Raw genomic sequence first — 17369 nt, forward strand, 5'->3', positions numbered from 1 at the left:
AGAAATGAAGTCGTTACTAATGCTTAATTGCTAGTGTCACCTCTGATGTCAAAAAAATGCTTTTTTCCTCTGACAATAAAAAACGGGAAAGAAAAACATTATAAGTACAGGATAGATCACGTGAAAGCTCTGTGAAAAGCTTACTTACCCCCGGTGTAAAGAGCTTCACATCAAAGGCAAATAAATTGAAAAAGGTTATCAGCTATTTATGCTGTTTGTGGCAGACCCTGTTAGCTGCCTACCCAACCTCTCTTGTCATCTCTTCCTTGCTAATAAAATCTTTATTTGGATGTTTATAATGAACTCAGGTACAAGAAGTAAATCATGATTTATACATAAAAAATAAAAAAATAAAAATTATTTTTTAATAGCGAATTACCTTGCTATGTCCTTTCTCTTTTTTTATTATGAAAGAAATATATTCTCATTATTAAAATCTTTACTTCACCGTCAGCAGAATGGGTTAGCACTAGTTGCTGTGTAGTTCAGTTACAAGAAGCAGGCTTCCCTGGGAAGGTATGCCACTTGCTCTACTCTCCAGAAGGAAGAGCCATTTTGTTTCTTTTGAGTTTGGAGTATGTCTCTAGGAAGAGAAGATTATTCGTTTGTTCATCTGCATGATTTACAGTAGAGGCACCAAGAACATATTAATACTCTCATTCATTAATATTTGGTCTTTTATTTTAGAATAAAAACTAAAGGTGCTGGAATACACTATTCCCTCTAAATAAGGAATTCATAATTTGGGCTACATGAATAGCACTGAGAAAAACACTTAAGCACCCAGAAAGTATAGGCAAAATAGTGTGCATGTGTGCTTATTGTGTGTGTGTGTGTGTACACAAGCATGTACATAGGCATTTTTTTTCCTAGTATGAGAATTGACATATATCATCAGGTAGTCCAAGAGATTTGTGATGCCCAAAGTTTTAAGAAATCCACCCATAAAATCAAAACGCTGGAGGGCTATTTTAAGTCACAGAACAAATTCTGTAACATAACATGACCCCAAATTCAGGTGTCCTGTAACCCAGTCCTTGTTTTACTGTTAACTTTAGCTGAAATGATGCAAGATACGAACTATTTACTAGGTCCTTTTCTCCTCTTATACTATTGGTTCACAGTCTGTAAGGAGTTATAAATCAATATTGTTTGAGATAGATCTGGAATATTTGAAAACAGGTTAGGACTGCCTCTTACCTCTTTCTAACATCTACCAGAATCCTCATCAAAGAGAAAAGAACAAGGCCCCAAAGCACAGAGCAATATTTTATGAGTGAGAATAAAAATAAAAATGTTAAATTAATCACCAAACTCTTGACATTCTTTTGATTTTTACATAAAACTAAATCCTAGGATTTTTGTATTGGAGAGAAATTCTAAACTGAGAATCTGGTGAGGGTATTAATCCTGTATGTCTGGTTACTATTTATTTCTCCATTGCTCAGCACAGTACCTGGCGAATAGTGAGCCCTTAATATTTTTTGAACTTAAATGAATTGAATTGCTTTGAATTGAACTAAAATGACTTGGCCTGTTAAGAGTTTCAGGTAAGTCATTATTTAAAGTTATTTATGAAACTATCATATGTCACAGGGCCATTTCTCTTTCTTTAACTTCCTCACCAACAATCTTTTTATAAATTAAAATCTGAGTTAACAATTCCTTTCAAATACCTTTTTCATTTGTTCTATGGGTGATGCTATAGAAATGGAAAAGGAGTTAAATCTTTCACAGGGTAAAAGGTTGACCTTTACAAGTGTGGGTTTTTTCCTAGAATAACTATCTTGGAACTGTGCTAAAACAACTTGATACCGAATTCAGGTCCATCTTGGACTTAGTCCAGTGGAATTCAGGGAATGTAGCTCTGGAATAGCCGCCTGACAAAACAGTTAATGTAGAATTTAACAGAGATCACTTAGGTAGAGGGTCTCTACACTTTCAGATTTCATAAACTAGTAAAAATTTCCATCAAAAAATAATTAGGTTTAGTTTTTGTAAGACTGCCAATTTTTCAATTTTTTTCAAGAAAAAACAGTAAAACACAAAAATTCCCATGTACTATCACCATCATTTGTTAAATACACATCCTCTTAACACCAAAATATATAGAATGATCATAAGCTCAGAATAAAGGACAGTCATCTAAATGGAATAAATTTGGCTTCATGAAAAATTCACAATGTCCTTTTCAAAAGTTAGCATTTATCATTTTCCTGCTGACTGGTGAAAATGTTATCACAAACCAACACTGATCTATGGGCTGGCATTTGGGAACCACTAATAGCATTAAACCCCTCTGGCCTGAGATATCTTTGTTGCCCCCTCCATTATCCACCCTCCACCCTTCCCCCACTCTGCTCTTTTCCAGGGAGCTGGTCTCTCTGCACTTCTTGTTGAAGCTCTCTTGCCCTCTGATTTCTCATTGGGTTCAGCCCGAGGAAGATAGAGACAGAAGTACAGCGGGTGAGAGGAGAGGAGGGTCAGGCTATTTATTCCACTGGTCCATCAACCACTACTGCCTGGGCACAGGTTGGCAGTGGCTGTATTTCTCTGCCCAAGGTCTCGGTTTATAGCATGGCCCTCTCCCAAGCTCTCTTTCTAGATCCTGTGATAATGCTCTCCTATTACCTCTCCCCCTACCTCTTCAGGTCAAGGTAAGGCAAAAAGTATCTTTGCATGCAGGGTGTATCTCACCATCCTTTGTTGACTTCCATAACCGTACCCATGCTCTTCCCTTCATCACACTGCCCTCAATCACTCCTTTGGAATGACCATCTGTTTTCTTCTGCAACCTGACCAGTGTATTCTTCATTTAAAGATGAAAAAACTGAGGCCCCGAGAAGTGAAGCCCCAAAGTCACATAGCCCAAGACACACAGTCAGTGAGACTCAGGTCAGGTAAGGAACGTGTCCTTCCAGAATCCAAGCAGAGTTCCCCTTAGTCAGTGCTCATCTGTCATCCTCCCATGACCATCCCTTTCGGGGTCATATTGATGGGCACTTTCTACTTAGAAACCCTTTCCACTGGGCTTTGACAATAGTTGTAATTTGTTCAAGTTTTGAATTTAAATATCTTATTTAGTGATTAATGACACAACCCCAAACACAGAGGAATACTGTTTTCACTTGAATGGACTGGAATCAAGAGAACTGAGTTGTTAAATTGTTGCCTAAATAGAAATTGGCAATTTAACCTAAGAAACTATTGCAAATGCTAAGCACAGAAGGACAAGAGAGTGATGAACTTTCCACTGTAAAATGAATTCTGATCACCAGAGACTGAGGGAGGAATGGAAAAAGTCTGCCCGGAGGTAAGGGGCTAGCGTGGGCAATATGAGCAGGTCGTAGAGGGAAGTTTAGGGCCTTCGGCGCTTGTCAAGCACTGGGAAAGATGAATGGACCACGGTAATAAATAGGGGAGACATCAAGCAGGAAGTTTGTTGCAAAATGTGTTGAAAGCGTGTTTTACCTGGCAGGAAGTTACCGCACTACGGGGCAGGGGCTGCTGCTGGAACCCTGCACGATAGATGCTCCAGATCGCTAGAAACATTTAATTGTCTTCAACTGACTCATGTCAAATTGCTCTTGTGTAAAGGTGGAATTTGCCATAGCCACATCATTATTTAGCAATCTTGCTTTTAAAGAAATGCACCCACATATTTAACATATTAGCTTTGTTCTAATTGCATACTTGACTGAATTTCTCACTGCTGTGGTTTGATCGTTTGCTGTTACCAAAGGGCCTCTATGGGAGCTTTCTTTTACTAGGGTTTAAAAACAAGTTAGAAAGTTTTAATATCAAATGATTCCCTTAAAAGAATTAGGAGAATAGAATTATTCAAAATAATATTAATTGAGCACTTCATCTGTCCAAGCATTTACCTGATTTACGTCATTTAATCCTCACATCAGCCCTGCCATCATCACCCAACGCCACGGCCACCTCCTTGCCCTCTGCTACGCTGTCTGGCCCCTGGCCTTGGCAAGTGGACTTTCTCTGGGGCTCTGATCCTTGTCAGTGTTCTAAGCCAGATGCAGGGGAAGTGTTGCTCAAAGGAGTCACTGTTACAGCCTCTCAGCGTGAAGGACCGCTCTATCTGGTGCAGTCCCCTTCTCTGACTGCTGAGCCTTCAATCAATCAACAACTCTTATTGAGCTCCTACTAAATGCTCGGTGCAGTGACCAGTCTAGCCTCTGCATTCAGGCGCCTTTCTAAGTGCCGCACGTGGATTCAGAGGGATGTGGATGATCTGGACGAATCAGAGACCTTGAACCAGTCCTGAAGGGTGGAGGGGATTTGTTTGGCTGAGAAAGAGCAAGGTCATTGTAAGACAAAGAAATAATGACTTAAAAGTAAGGAAGGGGACAATGAAAAGGTACTGAGATGGGTTAGAGAAATAAGAAAAATTAACTTAGAACAAAGAGTAGATTTTCCTCCAGATTCTCAAATGAGGAAACATTGCAGCTAAAAGAAAATCTACTCTTACAATTTTCCATAAGGTTTGTCAATTAGTAGACTGTCAACTTTAACACACATGCATAGTAATCTAGTGTCTTTACTGTAACCAAAAAGTTTATAGAATTATTAATATTTTGTAATATTCTTTTACTTTGATCATCTTGGTTATCGTAGATACATGCACTTAGATTACTGATGGATATTTAGGTAGAAAATTTTAGGACAAAGAGTAGAAGTTAAAAACTGGACTACCCACTTGAAGTGCTGGAATTTACCATTTGGAAATCCACAGACACAGGTTCAATCCCCAAACACCTATATATATCATATGTTTTCAGTTTTGATTAATATAATTCACTCTGCCATTACTTTAACCACCAAGACAGTTTCATGTTCATAAGAAACATAAATCAATTTATGTACTGTGTGTCCACATGTGCCTGAGGGAGAATGAACTTCAGGGTATAAATCCTAACTTTCTGCTCTCGTACCACTGCATCCTGCAAAACTGGGGCAAGGACTGACTACACGTAACTGTTTAGAGTCCCTGAAAACACACACCTACCTCCAAAACTTCCAACGCCAGGTATTTACTTATTTGCGAGATTATTCTTGATTTAATCTGTATTCCTTTGGTTAATGGAGGTTGTCTCCTATTAAAAAGTGCTTGACTTTGTTTAGGCCATTCTTTCTCCAGTGTAGATACATTCATGGCTCTTCCCCTTAAAGGAGAGGGGGACAGAAAGGCAAGCCAGGGAGTGGAGAGTGACAGCTGGGGTAAAGGTGGAGACAGGCTTTGCATTCCTCACAGTTTGCTCAGGACTCTCCTTGTTCTATAACACATGATGGTTTCTTAAATCTACCTGTACAAAAAGTCCTATGTTATTTAATAACAGTCTCCAGTCAAGCCTGTTTCATTTGGCTTTGACTTGCAATGCTTTTGTCTTACTGGAAATGGTTGTCCTTCTTGTCAGGGAAAATTAGGGATGTTTGGAGAAAAAGACCTAGAGAAATAGATTAGATGATCTTGTTGGGTCTACTTTTAAAAACTTCCTCGAGGTCAAACACTGGACAAGAAGATTCCCCCTGGAAATAGCAATCTAGGTCAGGGATCCTTAACCTTTTTGGAAAAGTTTGGACTTTTGACAATTTCTCCTTTATGCATAAAATGTTTTGTAGCATAAACTACCTGTAAGTATAAATACACAAGAATTTTGTTCTGAGGCTTTTGTTTTGAGATATTTTGGACTGACTGTTGAAATTATTGGAATCATATATGGGAGGCTGAGGGTCATTTGTTCATCCCGAATATCACTGTTCTAACCCAAGATGTTCACCCCCCAAAGGCTGACCTCGGGGAGATTACGCAGCCATGTGTGATTTAGGAGCCATGCTGTTTTTGAACAGAGCAACATTTATTTCTATCAGAGGTCCTTGCCAGGGTCCTAAGGTTCAAAGGATGGCATGAACAATTATAGGAACTGAATAAATGCTTTGTTTTTATGGCTGGTTCATTTACCACCAGATGGCTCTATTGTATCGTCAGGAAATGCACATATGTATAAAATTGGTGGGCTCCTAAACCAAAGGGGAAATAAAGCAGCAGGGGTATTTTTTTTGTTCTTTTTTTTTTAATATGTAGGAACTCAGTTCTTTTTTTCCTGTGGGGTTAATTGGAAGCAGCTGCAGCAGCCTGAACTTTCACAAGAAGACAGGACACACCCCAGGAAGCTATAGGAACCTCATAATCCTAGCACATATGAGGTTTTCCTTTGAAGTTTCCATATTGCTGTGTCTTTATTAATTAATTGTCTCAATGGCCAAAGAGTAGTCAGGAAGTGCTCTAGTCTCAGTAGTGCTGGTAACATATTCTCATACCAACTTTGCACATTTTTCTGCTTGTACGTGATAAAGAGTAACTTAATTTTGAGAGGGAAAGTCTACACATCTGCTGATTTGAGTCATATTAGCCACGTTCTGGGGAAGAATGATCTGATTCTAAACCATGTAGTATCTTTGCTTTAATTAAACTTGTGATAAGAAGGTGACAATCAAAGGAACCAAGAGCTTCTCTGAATTCAAATGACTATGACCCCCAAGCTAGGTGAATGTTAAAAATGTAGGCATTCTAGATGACATCTCTTATTGGGAATGTGAAATTCTGGTTCTAACCTCTTGAAGAAAAGCTCTGTATCAGGAATAAAAGTTGCAGACTAACCAAATTTCAACATGGATATTTTATTCTACCTTTCTAAAGCTGTTCATTGCTCATTAATATGCATTTTTTTTTACTCTGCCTTTAGACTCTAAACTGTTAAATAACACTATTGTTTTTGTAACATTTCATTGTTTTATTGCTATGTTGAAGAAGAAAAGGAGATGATTTGTGTGAGTTTATTAAGACTGTCCTTAGTCCCCAGAGTTGTTTGAGATGCACTCAGGAAACTACCCATGTCAAAAAGTAATACTTGATTATTGTTTTAAAGAAAGAGTCTCTGGAAACCAGACAGATGGCGTTTACCTTGGCACGGCTCGAGGCCTTGGAGATTTGCCTGATGGAAGCAGAAGCAAAGGCTAAAGTCTTATCCGAACAGGTAATACCTGTCACTGGGATTGGAAATATATGTTCCTCAGTGTGCAGTAGAGCAAGGAAAATCTAAATACGTGTTTTAACCTCTGTACCTAATGACACACACACACACACACACACACACACACACACACACACACACACACCCCATTTCATTCATTTTAGTTATAACAATAATTACTTTAATCTGTATGGAGCTTTTCAGCCTTTAAAACTCCTCTTAGATTTATATTTTGATTTTCATTCGCCACAGCCCATGAGTTAGGAAAGCCATCTTTAAGCAAGTAGATTTCTGAATAAGTGAAACATATTTGCATTATAAACAGATAAGCCCCAAAGTAAGATAAAACCTATAGGAACTACACAGGAGCAACTTTCTCCAATTATGTGAAGAAAGAGAGTTTTTCAAATCCTGGCATCCCTCTTGGGCTGTGACACTCACAGAAGCAAAGCAAGTCATAGGTGGAGTGTAGCCTCTACCGGCCGTCGGGTTGCCTTATATGTCATCTGCCTACACACCAGGTCTCCGAGTGCGGAGACACGGAGTATGGCTCTCAGTAAAGCTCAGACCATTTCCCAACACAATTACACTTTGCAAACAGTATAGTGTACGTGGTACAAATCCTGCTGTTACCGTTGCCCTTGCCCCTGGGCAGGGGGGCTTGGCAGAGGGCAAAGCTGCCAGGAGTGTGTGTCCTCCCACAGCACAGGGCACCAGTGCTCACTGTTGGTGGCAGTCAGTGGAGGAAAAGGACACAGACCCTGAGATTTTATAAACATTGATTGATTTGTCATGGATTGAGACATTTTGCAAATAAATTTTTAGAAACTTTTGAAAAACAATTTTGAGTTTTTAATAAGAAAGGTCTGTATAGCAAAAGTTGAGTGCATCAGAATTTTATAAGAATTTTTGCAGAGACGAGGGGGAAAGTGTGCTTGTGTTATGACAAAAAGAAGTACATTTAACGTGTATTGTAGGGATACATGTACAAATGGCCTCCATTTTTTTTTTCAGCTTACCAAAAAAGTACATCTCTTACTTCGGGATGTGTTTATTGCTGACTACCTAAATGTGATAGACACAAGGGGTCACAGGGGCCTTCTGTCAATTAACAAAAGCGTGGTGCCCTAGGCCCAGACCCACTGGGGAAAGATTCCATCTCACCCATGTGTCATAACGCTGGCCAACTCATCTTTTCTTTAAAACAACAGAAAAAGCAAGCTTCAAACTGTGGCAAAATTTGAATTACAAAGAATATAATGATAAACATGAGGTACCATTTCAAAGCATAAAAACTAAGGATTTCAGAGCACGCAAACTTGGAAGAAATTTTGAATGGCTAACTAAAAAGGGCACCCTTGCTGGTATTAGGTTACACTAAGAAGATGTATGCTTATTTTGTAATTGAACGTCTTTTAATGATTTAAATCAGTAAAATTCAGTTCACCCATAAAAGTCCTCATCCCTTTTGTTCTTTATAAAATGTTTTTCTCCAGCGCAAATAGCCCCTAATATTTAAGATTCTTAACTGGATGATCCCTTTATGTAACATCAAACAATTAGATACTTCTTTTCAGTGTTTAGCAGATTAATTACATAAAATGGAAACTGGATTTCACTCAACTTCTTTCTAACTACCGTGAGTAAGATGTTAGTTAGCAGTTTGAGGGAAGAAAGATAGATAAGCAAAGCTTTTCTACCCAAGTAGCTCACAACCAAAAGAATCACTGTAGGGGCTGGAGAGTGAAAATAGTAGGTATTTGTATGGTTCCCAGATAGACTGCAGCATAGTATCAAGTTGCAGGATCTGTGTATGTTATTTTCCTGAAGTATTGCCCCTGGAGTTGCCAAATTTGCATATAACCAAGGCAATTTAATTGGAAGTTGGCAATGGTGTGAGGAAAAGGAGAATATTATGTGCGAAGAAAAGCACATTACAGGCATTTTCAACGTTACATTTTTAATTAAGCTGAATATTTTATTAGATTTGGCTGTCTCCGCTGTTACTGTTGAAATAGGTTAATCAAATATAGACACTGTTCTCAGAGGATTTAATCCTGAAATTTTTCCTTTCTCCAGTGTTTCAGTTTAGTCTTATTCTTGAAGAGATAAAAACTGTAACGACACTCCCCTCCCCCCTATTTTTAAATTCAGTAGATGTTTTAAAAATGTGATGGCAGAAGGATAGGGAAAGGTAAGGGGAGCAAATAGCCTTTCTTCAAGCTAAGAAAGGAGAATATTTCTGAATGGGACACCTGTCTCAAACAATCAAACATTTGTCCACTGGGTGCCACTGTCTTCCTTACCAGGCTAGGCCACTTTGTGGTTGCAAAAAGAGAAACTGTCTTTAGTGGTCCAGACAATGATGTGTGTGTGTGTGTGTGTGTGTGTGTGTGTGTGTGTGTGTGTGTGTGAAGGAGTATTTTTTCCTGTTTATGTGTATACATGTTAAGGCTTCTTTTTTAACTTCTTTATTGGAGTATAATTGCTTTACAATGGTGTGTTAATTTCTGCTTTATAACAAAGTGAATCAGCTATACATATACACATATCCCCATATCTCTTCCCTCTTGCATCTCCCTCCCTCCCACCATCCCTATCCCACTCTTCTACGTGGTCACAAAGCACGGAGCTGATCTCCCTGTGCTATCCAGCTGCTTCCCACTAGCTATCTAGTTTACATTTGGTAGTGTATATATGTCCATGCCACTCTCTCACTTCGTCCCAGCGTCTTTATTCCCCTCCTGCCCCTAGGTTCTTCACGACCTTTTTTTTTTTTTTTTTAGATTCCATATATATGTGTTAGCATACGGTATTTGTTTTTCTCTTTCTGACTTACTTCACTCTGTATGACAGACTCTAGGTCCATCCACCTCACTACAAATAACTTAATTTCATTTCTTTTTATGGCTGAGTTAAGGCTTCTTTTAAATACCATTAATTTAGGATTTGTCACAAAGACAGTGGGAATGCTAGCTGGCTTTCACTTGTAATCCAAATCATTTTGTCAGATGGGCTGGCCTGGTGGGCTAGAAACAAGTGGGAAGAGGAGAGGAAATGTCGAGGACAAAGATTTGTGCTGGAACTAAGGAGTGGAAGCTCATGGTATTGTCAACCAGTGGGTCCTGCCTTTGCGAAATGGCTAAATTTTGACATTAGCTGAATTCTTACCTCCTGGCTCTGCCCCTTAGTGATGCACATAGAACTAACCCAGATAGATGCCTCGGGGTTCATCTACACTAAACACCTGTTGGTCCTGGGCCTCAGGTTACTTAAACTGAACCTTTCTAGGGTCCCTTCCAGCAAGGTCTCTGTTGGCTTACTATGCAAAAGAAGGAACTTAGTGAGGAGATAAGGAGAGTGTGGCGCTTCCTCTGTGAGGTCACAGACTTCCTTGTTGGATTCCCTTAGCTAACAATTATTCTTTATTTCTCTGCAGTCATGCCACTAGTGTCAAAATAAAAGAAATATGACAGCAGGATAATTTGCAATTAATACTTTTAATCTGGGCTGTTCACAGCTCTAAGAAGTAAGTTTGCAGCAAGTCAGCTGGCCAGAGTGAGAAAGGGACATAAGAATCCATCTCTTTTCCTGGGTAATAACTGTAGATAATTCAAAACATTGCCAAGTTTTGCTAAAGAAAATATTTGATTATATTTCCTGCAGGTTAAGACCCGTGGGGGGAAATGCCTGGAAATTAGGTAGTAGAGAAAGGACTAGAAGGAGGCACAGGAAAGGAGGAAAAGAGTCAAGAGGAGAAAAAAGAAGCGTGAAGAGGTTTCAGGGGAAACTCAAAAAAAGGCAGTTTTTGCCTGTGTGCTGGCTTCTATCCCCAGTGCACATGGGAGGGAGAAAGAAAGGGGCTCCGGGGGTTGTAGTTGATGACTGTACGCAAGCTAAGAGATTGCACAGCTTTTGTGCTAAGAGAGTGTCAGGAGAAGCCACAGTGTCACAGTGGAGCACAGATCCAGAGAGCCACCAGCTCAGAGGGACGAGGGAGGCCAGTTCCTGAAACATTTCCTCTGGGAGCAGCATCGGCCCAGTGTGTCTCAGTCATCACCAGCCTCTGGCTCCCGGCTCCCAGCAGCAGACCCAGGAGAGCTCCGGCTTTGTTTCTGCTCCAGGACTTGCTAGCTTTATGACCTTGGGCAGTTCACTTAGTCTCTCTGAGTCACAGTGGTCTTATGCAGAAGAGGGTGAACACATTGGCTTCATAGGGCTGTAGTGAGGATTGAACGAGATGAGTGTAACCTGGTTCTTAGTAGGTTCTCGATTAATGTTAATTTATCTCTACCGCTGCTAGTGGTCATAACAGAACTGTATATTCTGAGTCATATGTCATGGGCTTGTGTGTGTGTGTGTGTGTGTGTGTGTGTATGTAAGTTTCCTTTTTTACTGATGTCTCTCAAAGTGTTTGAAAGACACCCAGATCTCAACACAGTGGTTCTTCTCTAGTGCTCACAATCTCAGAGTCTTTCAACCAGAAAAGGTCCCCTTCCCACCCCAGCTCCCTTGCCCTAGCTGGCTTTTTTTTACCACCCAGCTTTCTCTTATCTTCTTCCTCAGCTCCTCATTTGATAAAGGGACTTTAGTATTTTAACCTTTTTTCTGCTTCATCTCTTAAGTCTTCTATCTGTTTCTGCCCATTCTCTGATTTTGCCAAGATTGGGAGCTGAATTGCCCATTCAGCTCCAGTGTCTGGTCTTTTCAGAATTTGGAGGGGGGCGGGCAGAAACTGGGGGGTGAGGGGAATCTGTGGTCATTTTCTCACCAAGGAGGTGAATCCAGTAACAATTACGTAGTCAGAATTAGCTTCAGGCGTCTTTCGGATACCATACCTAGCAAAACATTAGTTATATATTAAGTGTGGCATATATGCTAGCCGCGAAAGAGATGTCATTATTTGAAGCAGGAGCTAGGAGGTGGGAAGCTCGGTGGGGAACTTGATCTTTTTTTCTACCAACTGTGTTTCCCGGGTAGGAATAAGACATAGACAAGACACAGCAAGGGGCCCCTGATGGTCTTTGGAGCATAAAAATAATTGTGCCCTTTTTGTTTTCATAAAGAGAGATTTATTGGTGACACTCAAAGTGCAGAGAAATTTCAATGGAGAAGAACATGCTAGTTTTATTTCTCAACTTTTGAAAAAAGCACATGGGAGTCTTTTTCTTACTTCTTAGTCATAGCTCATATGCCAGTTAGGCATAGTTTCCCCCTCACCTGATGAGAGAGACATTTCCGAAAGCCCCAAATAAAACTAGTAACAGCAGCTTCCTGTATCCTCACTCTTTACTGAACTGGATCAATTACGTTATATTCCAAGAGGATTCCTTTCCCTTTCTTTTTTCCCCTGGGATCTCCCTAAGGTTCTCTTCCATCCTAAAGAATAGCAGAAGCAATAATGGAGACAAAGCATGAAAGGGGTTGTAGTGGGGTGGTGGCTAAGTTCACATCCTACAGGGATTCAGGCCTGGTACCAGACCCCTGCAGTGTATTGCCAATGGCAGGCAGAGTAGAGAAACTGACATTCATTAAGCATCTATAGTGTTCCAGGTACTGTGCTTCGATTGACAGACATTTCATCTGATCCACACAAGAACCTTATTAGGGGCACTATTATAATCTCCATGAGGAAAACGAGACTCAAAAATGTTAAGCCGTTTTCCCAAGGTCATACAGTTAATAAACAGTGAGGCTGATATTCGAACATAAGTATTTTTAAAATTCAAAGACCCTGTTCTTAAGAACGTGTGGTCATAGGTCAAAGCCATTTAAAGAAGTTTCCTACTCAAGCAGCACTGAACAAAAAGAACTCACCCTGGTTCCCAAACTGGAACCTAGAGGCTTGTTAGACAGATTGCTGGGTCCCACCCCTAGAGTGTAGGATTCAGTCCATCTGGGGTGGAGGTCAAGAATGTGCATTTCTAACAAGTTCTCACTCTACACTGAAGTGAATTTCCAGCCCTAACCCAAACCAAATGGTGAAGAGGAACCATCACTCTTGCTTCGTGCCCCCCAGCTCCACAGTAACTAAGTGAATCAGTGAGGATTAATCTTGGGTACATAAAACAACAACCCAAATAAGAGTGGCCTAAACAAGTAATTGAGTAAGTCTGGACACAGGGAGCCCAGAATAGGCTCAGGAGCTCTGCAGCTCTCAGAGGCCTGGGCTTGGTCTCCGTGCATTCACAAACATAGCTCCCGTCCTCAGGGTCCAAGAGGTACCTGCAGCTGCAGCCATTCATGAAGTCAAGTAGCATGAAGATGAAAAAGGCAAGTGCAAAATAGGGATGGACAACTGCCAGCTGAGCAGCCTCTTTGAAGAGCTTTTCTCCAAAACTCACCTAATGAATTCTTACATATGCCTGACCATGGTTAATATCATGGGGCCTAGGAAATATGGATTTTTAACTGGGCACATTGTTACCCCAAGAGTATAGGGTTTTTTTTTTTTTTTTTTACTAAGAAGGGGAGAATGGATATTAGGTTAGCAAATACCTGCTTTGCTCATCCAACCCCTTCACCATACTGTTGCATGTAGTGCTTTGTCTCGTCAAGGTTCTTTTGCATGTAAATATCCAGTTTTCCTAGCACCATTTGTTGAAGAGACGGTTTTTCCCCTTTGAATGGTCTTGAAAGCCTTGTCAAAACTCAGTTACTCATAGATGCATGACTCTATGGACTCTCAATTCAATGCCAATGCTCTATAATGGAATGACTTTCAGCAGTTATTTCTCGTTGTAAATCTCAGGTGAATTTTTGAGCTGGAATTTAGAGTCAGTCTTCTGGGTCCTTTACCAATACTTCCTCTCAGTGTGAGAACCATCATGAACCCCTCTGACATATGCAAAAGTTTCTGGCGATTGAACGAAGCTTCTAACTGATCTTTTAACTTTACGACTGAGAAAAGTAAGCAGAAAACCAGAAAGACAAAAGGCTAGTATGTTTGACTCTAATAACCAATATTTATTCATCATTTTGTACCTAAGGCTCTAAAATAAACTCCCATTATTTGCGTCTTAGTGTTCAATCTACGTTTTCTTTAAGTTTAGGAATAGAAAGAATATAGATCTCCAGCAAATTTTTAGTTGCTGAATATGTGTGTAAGTAGCTAAAAGTGATTTGATACATATTGAGATTGCCACCAAAAATGTTCTGGTTCTTTTTCCATTGTTTAAATGCAACAGTGGATCCCTTGATGTCAAGTTTATTTGAAATAAGTAATGTGCCCTTGGTAGGAGTATTCATTTCTGCAAACGCTCAGAAATTATGCTTGATATGCCAATCTGAAATCATGAGTTTCTGTGAATGAGTTTTTGTTTTCCAATCCGTTTGGAAGTCTACTTTAATGCCACAAAATCACAAGCAGCTTGTTTGACTTGGAATGCGTTTCCTAATCACCATGAAACCAAGCAATTGAGAATTTTGTTAAACAATTTGGTTCTAGTTTATTTTATTGCAGAAGAGTTCCCTCTTAACACACACACACACACACACACACACACACACCCTCCTGTCTAAGCAGTTGTCAATTTTAACCCTCTTACTGGATTGTTGCACACCAATTGGGAACCTCAGAGAATGTAAGGAAAGAATACAAGCTGGTGAAGAAATGTGTTGTTTTGAGTAGAGTTGAGCACAATGACAAATGGGCTTCTGTTGTCAGGGATGCGTGGACTTCTGGCCTGTTACATAACTAAAGACTTCCTTTTGCTTGTAAATGTCAAGATCAAACAGAGGTCAGTTTTAAATAGCTGACCCAGTGCTAATAAATGTGACTTTCTTGTCTAAGAAAAAGCAAATGCCTTGCCCCTTATAAGTCTTGGCTCTGGTGGTAAGAGCAAGTATCTTTTTGCATGGGCATAACCTACATTTTCTTCATAAAATTTTCTCAGAGATGGCCAACTAACTTTCACTTTGCTTAACCTCTACAAGGAAATTAGTAAATTAGGTGTACGCTTTTGTTGAATTATTCATTTATTCATTCAATAAAATATTTATTGAGCCCTTACTGTGAGCCAAGTGTTCTGCAAGGTACTCCTACGTATGTTAGCTTGTGTATTTTTCCCACTGGTCCTGGAAATTTGCATTCCCATTTTGCAAATGATGAAAGCTCTTTTGTGGGATTGCAGCCTGCTTGTCTGCTCTTTCTATACATTCTCCCTTAGTGACTTGCCTTTAGAGGACAATCCACAGAGAAGAACCAAGTTTTCATCATTAGTCCTGATCTTCTTCCTGACCCGTGACCTGGATATCCAACTGCCTACCGAATAGGCCCACCAAGGTTCTCAGAGGCAACTCAAACTCTACCTGTCCATTAGCTTCCTGCCCCAAATCTGTTCCTGCTCTCAAATCCCCTAGGCCAGGGAGAGGTGCTACCTGCACCCCCTGTGGCTTATATGAGAAATCTGTGCTGCTTTGATTCTTTCTTCTTCCTCACCCCACACATCCAATTGCTAAGTACTATGAATAATTTCTCTCAAACTGTTCTTCAGTTCATCTTCTTTTCTCTATCTCTACCACCATTACCCTTGTCCAGGCCACCAACTGCAGAAACTTCTCCCTACTTTACTTTCATTATGGTCCTTGTTTGATGACTCCTCAACACTATAGCCAGAGTGAAGATTCTACAACGCAGACCTCCTATTTCTCCTCGCTTAAATCCTAAATTAGCCCCGTCAGGATCAAATATATACTTCTTAACAGATTTTATAATCCTCTGTGGTCTAACCCCCTACTTATTTCTCCAGTTTTATCTTATACCACAGCCAGCATATTACTATGACACCACTTTCAATTTCTTGAAAGGAATGTATTCTCTCTTACTTTCTTATCTATAAAAAAACCAAAAGGCCTTGTTCCTTACAGTCAAGTTTTAATTAATGCATCCCTTTCCCTCTACTTCTGCAGAGAATTGCTCTGCTCTGTTTCCACCACCTCCTCTCATCCCCTTTTCCATTAACCAACAAAACCCAACAAACTTCTCCCTTCAGGTCTTCAATTAGATGCACTTACTCCAAAATGCTTTCAAGTTTGAGTTAGATGTCCTCACCAGGTGCTCTCATAATCCTTCTCCCATTTTACCACCTTCCCCACCCCACCCCCAGTAACTGGAATGGTCTATATCTCCCATTACACCATATGTTCCATGGAATAGAAGTACAGACAGTGATTTCCCTGAGGTCTCAAATCAACTTAGGATTCATCCAGTCATCTCTCTGATGTCAAATCTATGCTCTTTCCATTATAAAAACTGGTGTTGATCCTATAGGCAATGGGGAGCCATTAAAGGGTTTGAAGTGTATTCAGATTTGCCCTCAGACAGAAAACTCTGTGTCTACTGAGAACAGATTTATTAGGAGACCAGTGTCAGGTATATCATGTGTCAGGGCTTGCAAAAATCCAGTTTAGAAATGATAAGTTCCTATTTGTAGTGAAGAGAAGGAAGAGACAAGAAATATTTACAAGATGGTTTGGTAATTAATTAAATGGAAAAGTAGTATTCAAGACTGATCCCAACCATCGCATCAAAAAGAATACAATATCTAAGAATAAACCTACCAAAGGAGGCAAAAGACCTGTACTCTGAAAACTATAATGAAGAAAATCAAGACAACAAAAACCCACGGAAAGATATACCATGTTCATGGATTAGAAGAATCAATATTGTTAAAATGACCATACTATCCAAGGCAATCTACAGATTCAATGTAATCCCTATCAAATTACCAATGGCATTTTTCTCAGAACTAGGACAAAAAATTTTAAATTTTTATGGAAACACAGAAAGTCCCAAATAGGCAAAACAATCTTGAGAAAGAAGAACAGAGCTGGAGGAATCATGCTCCCTCACTTCAGACTGTACTAGAAAACTACAGCAATCAAAACAGTATGGCTTGAAAGCCCGGAAATAAACCCATGCATTTATGGTCAGTTAACCTATGACAAAGGAGGCAAGAATATACAACGGAAAAAAGACAGTCTCTTCAATTAGTGGTGCTGGGAAAACTGGACAGCTCATGTGTAAAAGAACAAAATTAAAACATTCTCTAAAACCATATACAAAATTAAACATAAAGTGGATTAAAGACCTAAATGTAAGACCAGATTAATTTCCAAAATATACAAACAGCTCATACAGGTCAATATCAAAAAAAACCCAACCCAATCAAAAAATGAACAGAAGACCTACACAGACATTCCTCCAAAGAAGACATACATATGGACAACAGTCACATTAAGAGATGCTCAACACTGTTAATTATTAGAGAAATGCAAATTCTGATCTCACACCGATCAGAACAGCCATCATCAGAA

General features: G+C 39.7%; 1 protein-coding gene across 1 annotated transcript in view; it reads left to right on the forward strand.

The window, feature by feature from the left end:
• Positions 1 to 3292: 3292 nt before the first annotated feature.
• CCDC192 (coiled-coil domain containing 192) overlaps positions 3293 to 17369 on the forward strand; it is a 178823-nt gene continuing 164746 nt past the window's right edge. Inside the window, 2 exon segments of the mRNA XM_073801950.1 lie at positions 3293 to 3313; positions 6948 to 7055. Coding sequence (XP_073658051.1) covers positions 3293 to 3313; positions 6948 to 7055 — 129 coding nt within the window.

Source organism: Tursiops truncatus, chromosome 3, assembly GCF_011762595.2.
Source record: "Tursiops truncatus isolate mTurTru1 chromosome 3, mTurTru1.mat.Y, whole genome shotgun sequence".
Taxonomy (NCBI): domain Eukaryota; kingdom Metazoa; phylum Chordata; class Mammalia; order Artiodactyla; family Delphinidae; genus Tursiops; species Tursiops truncatus.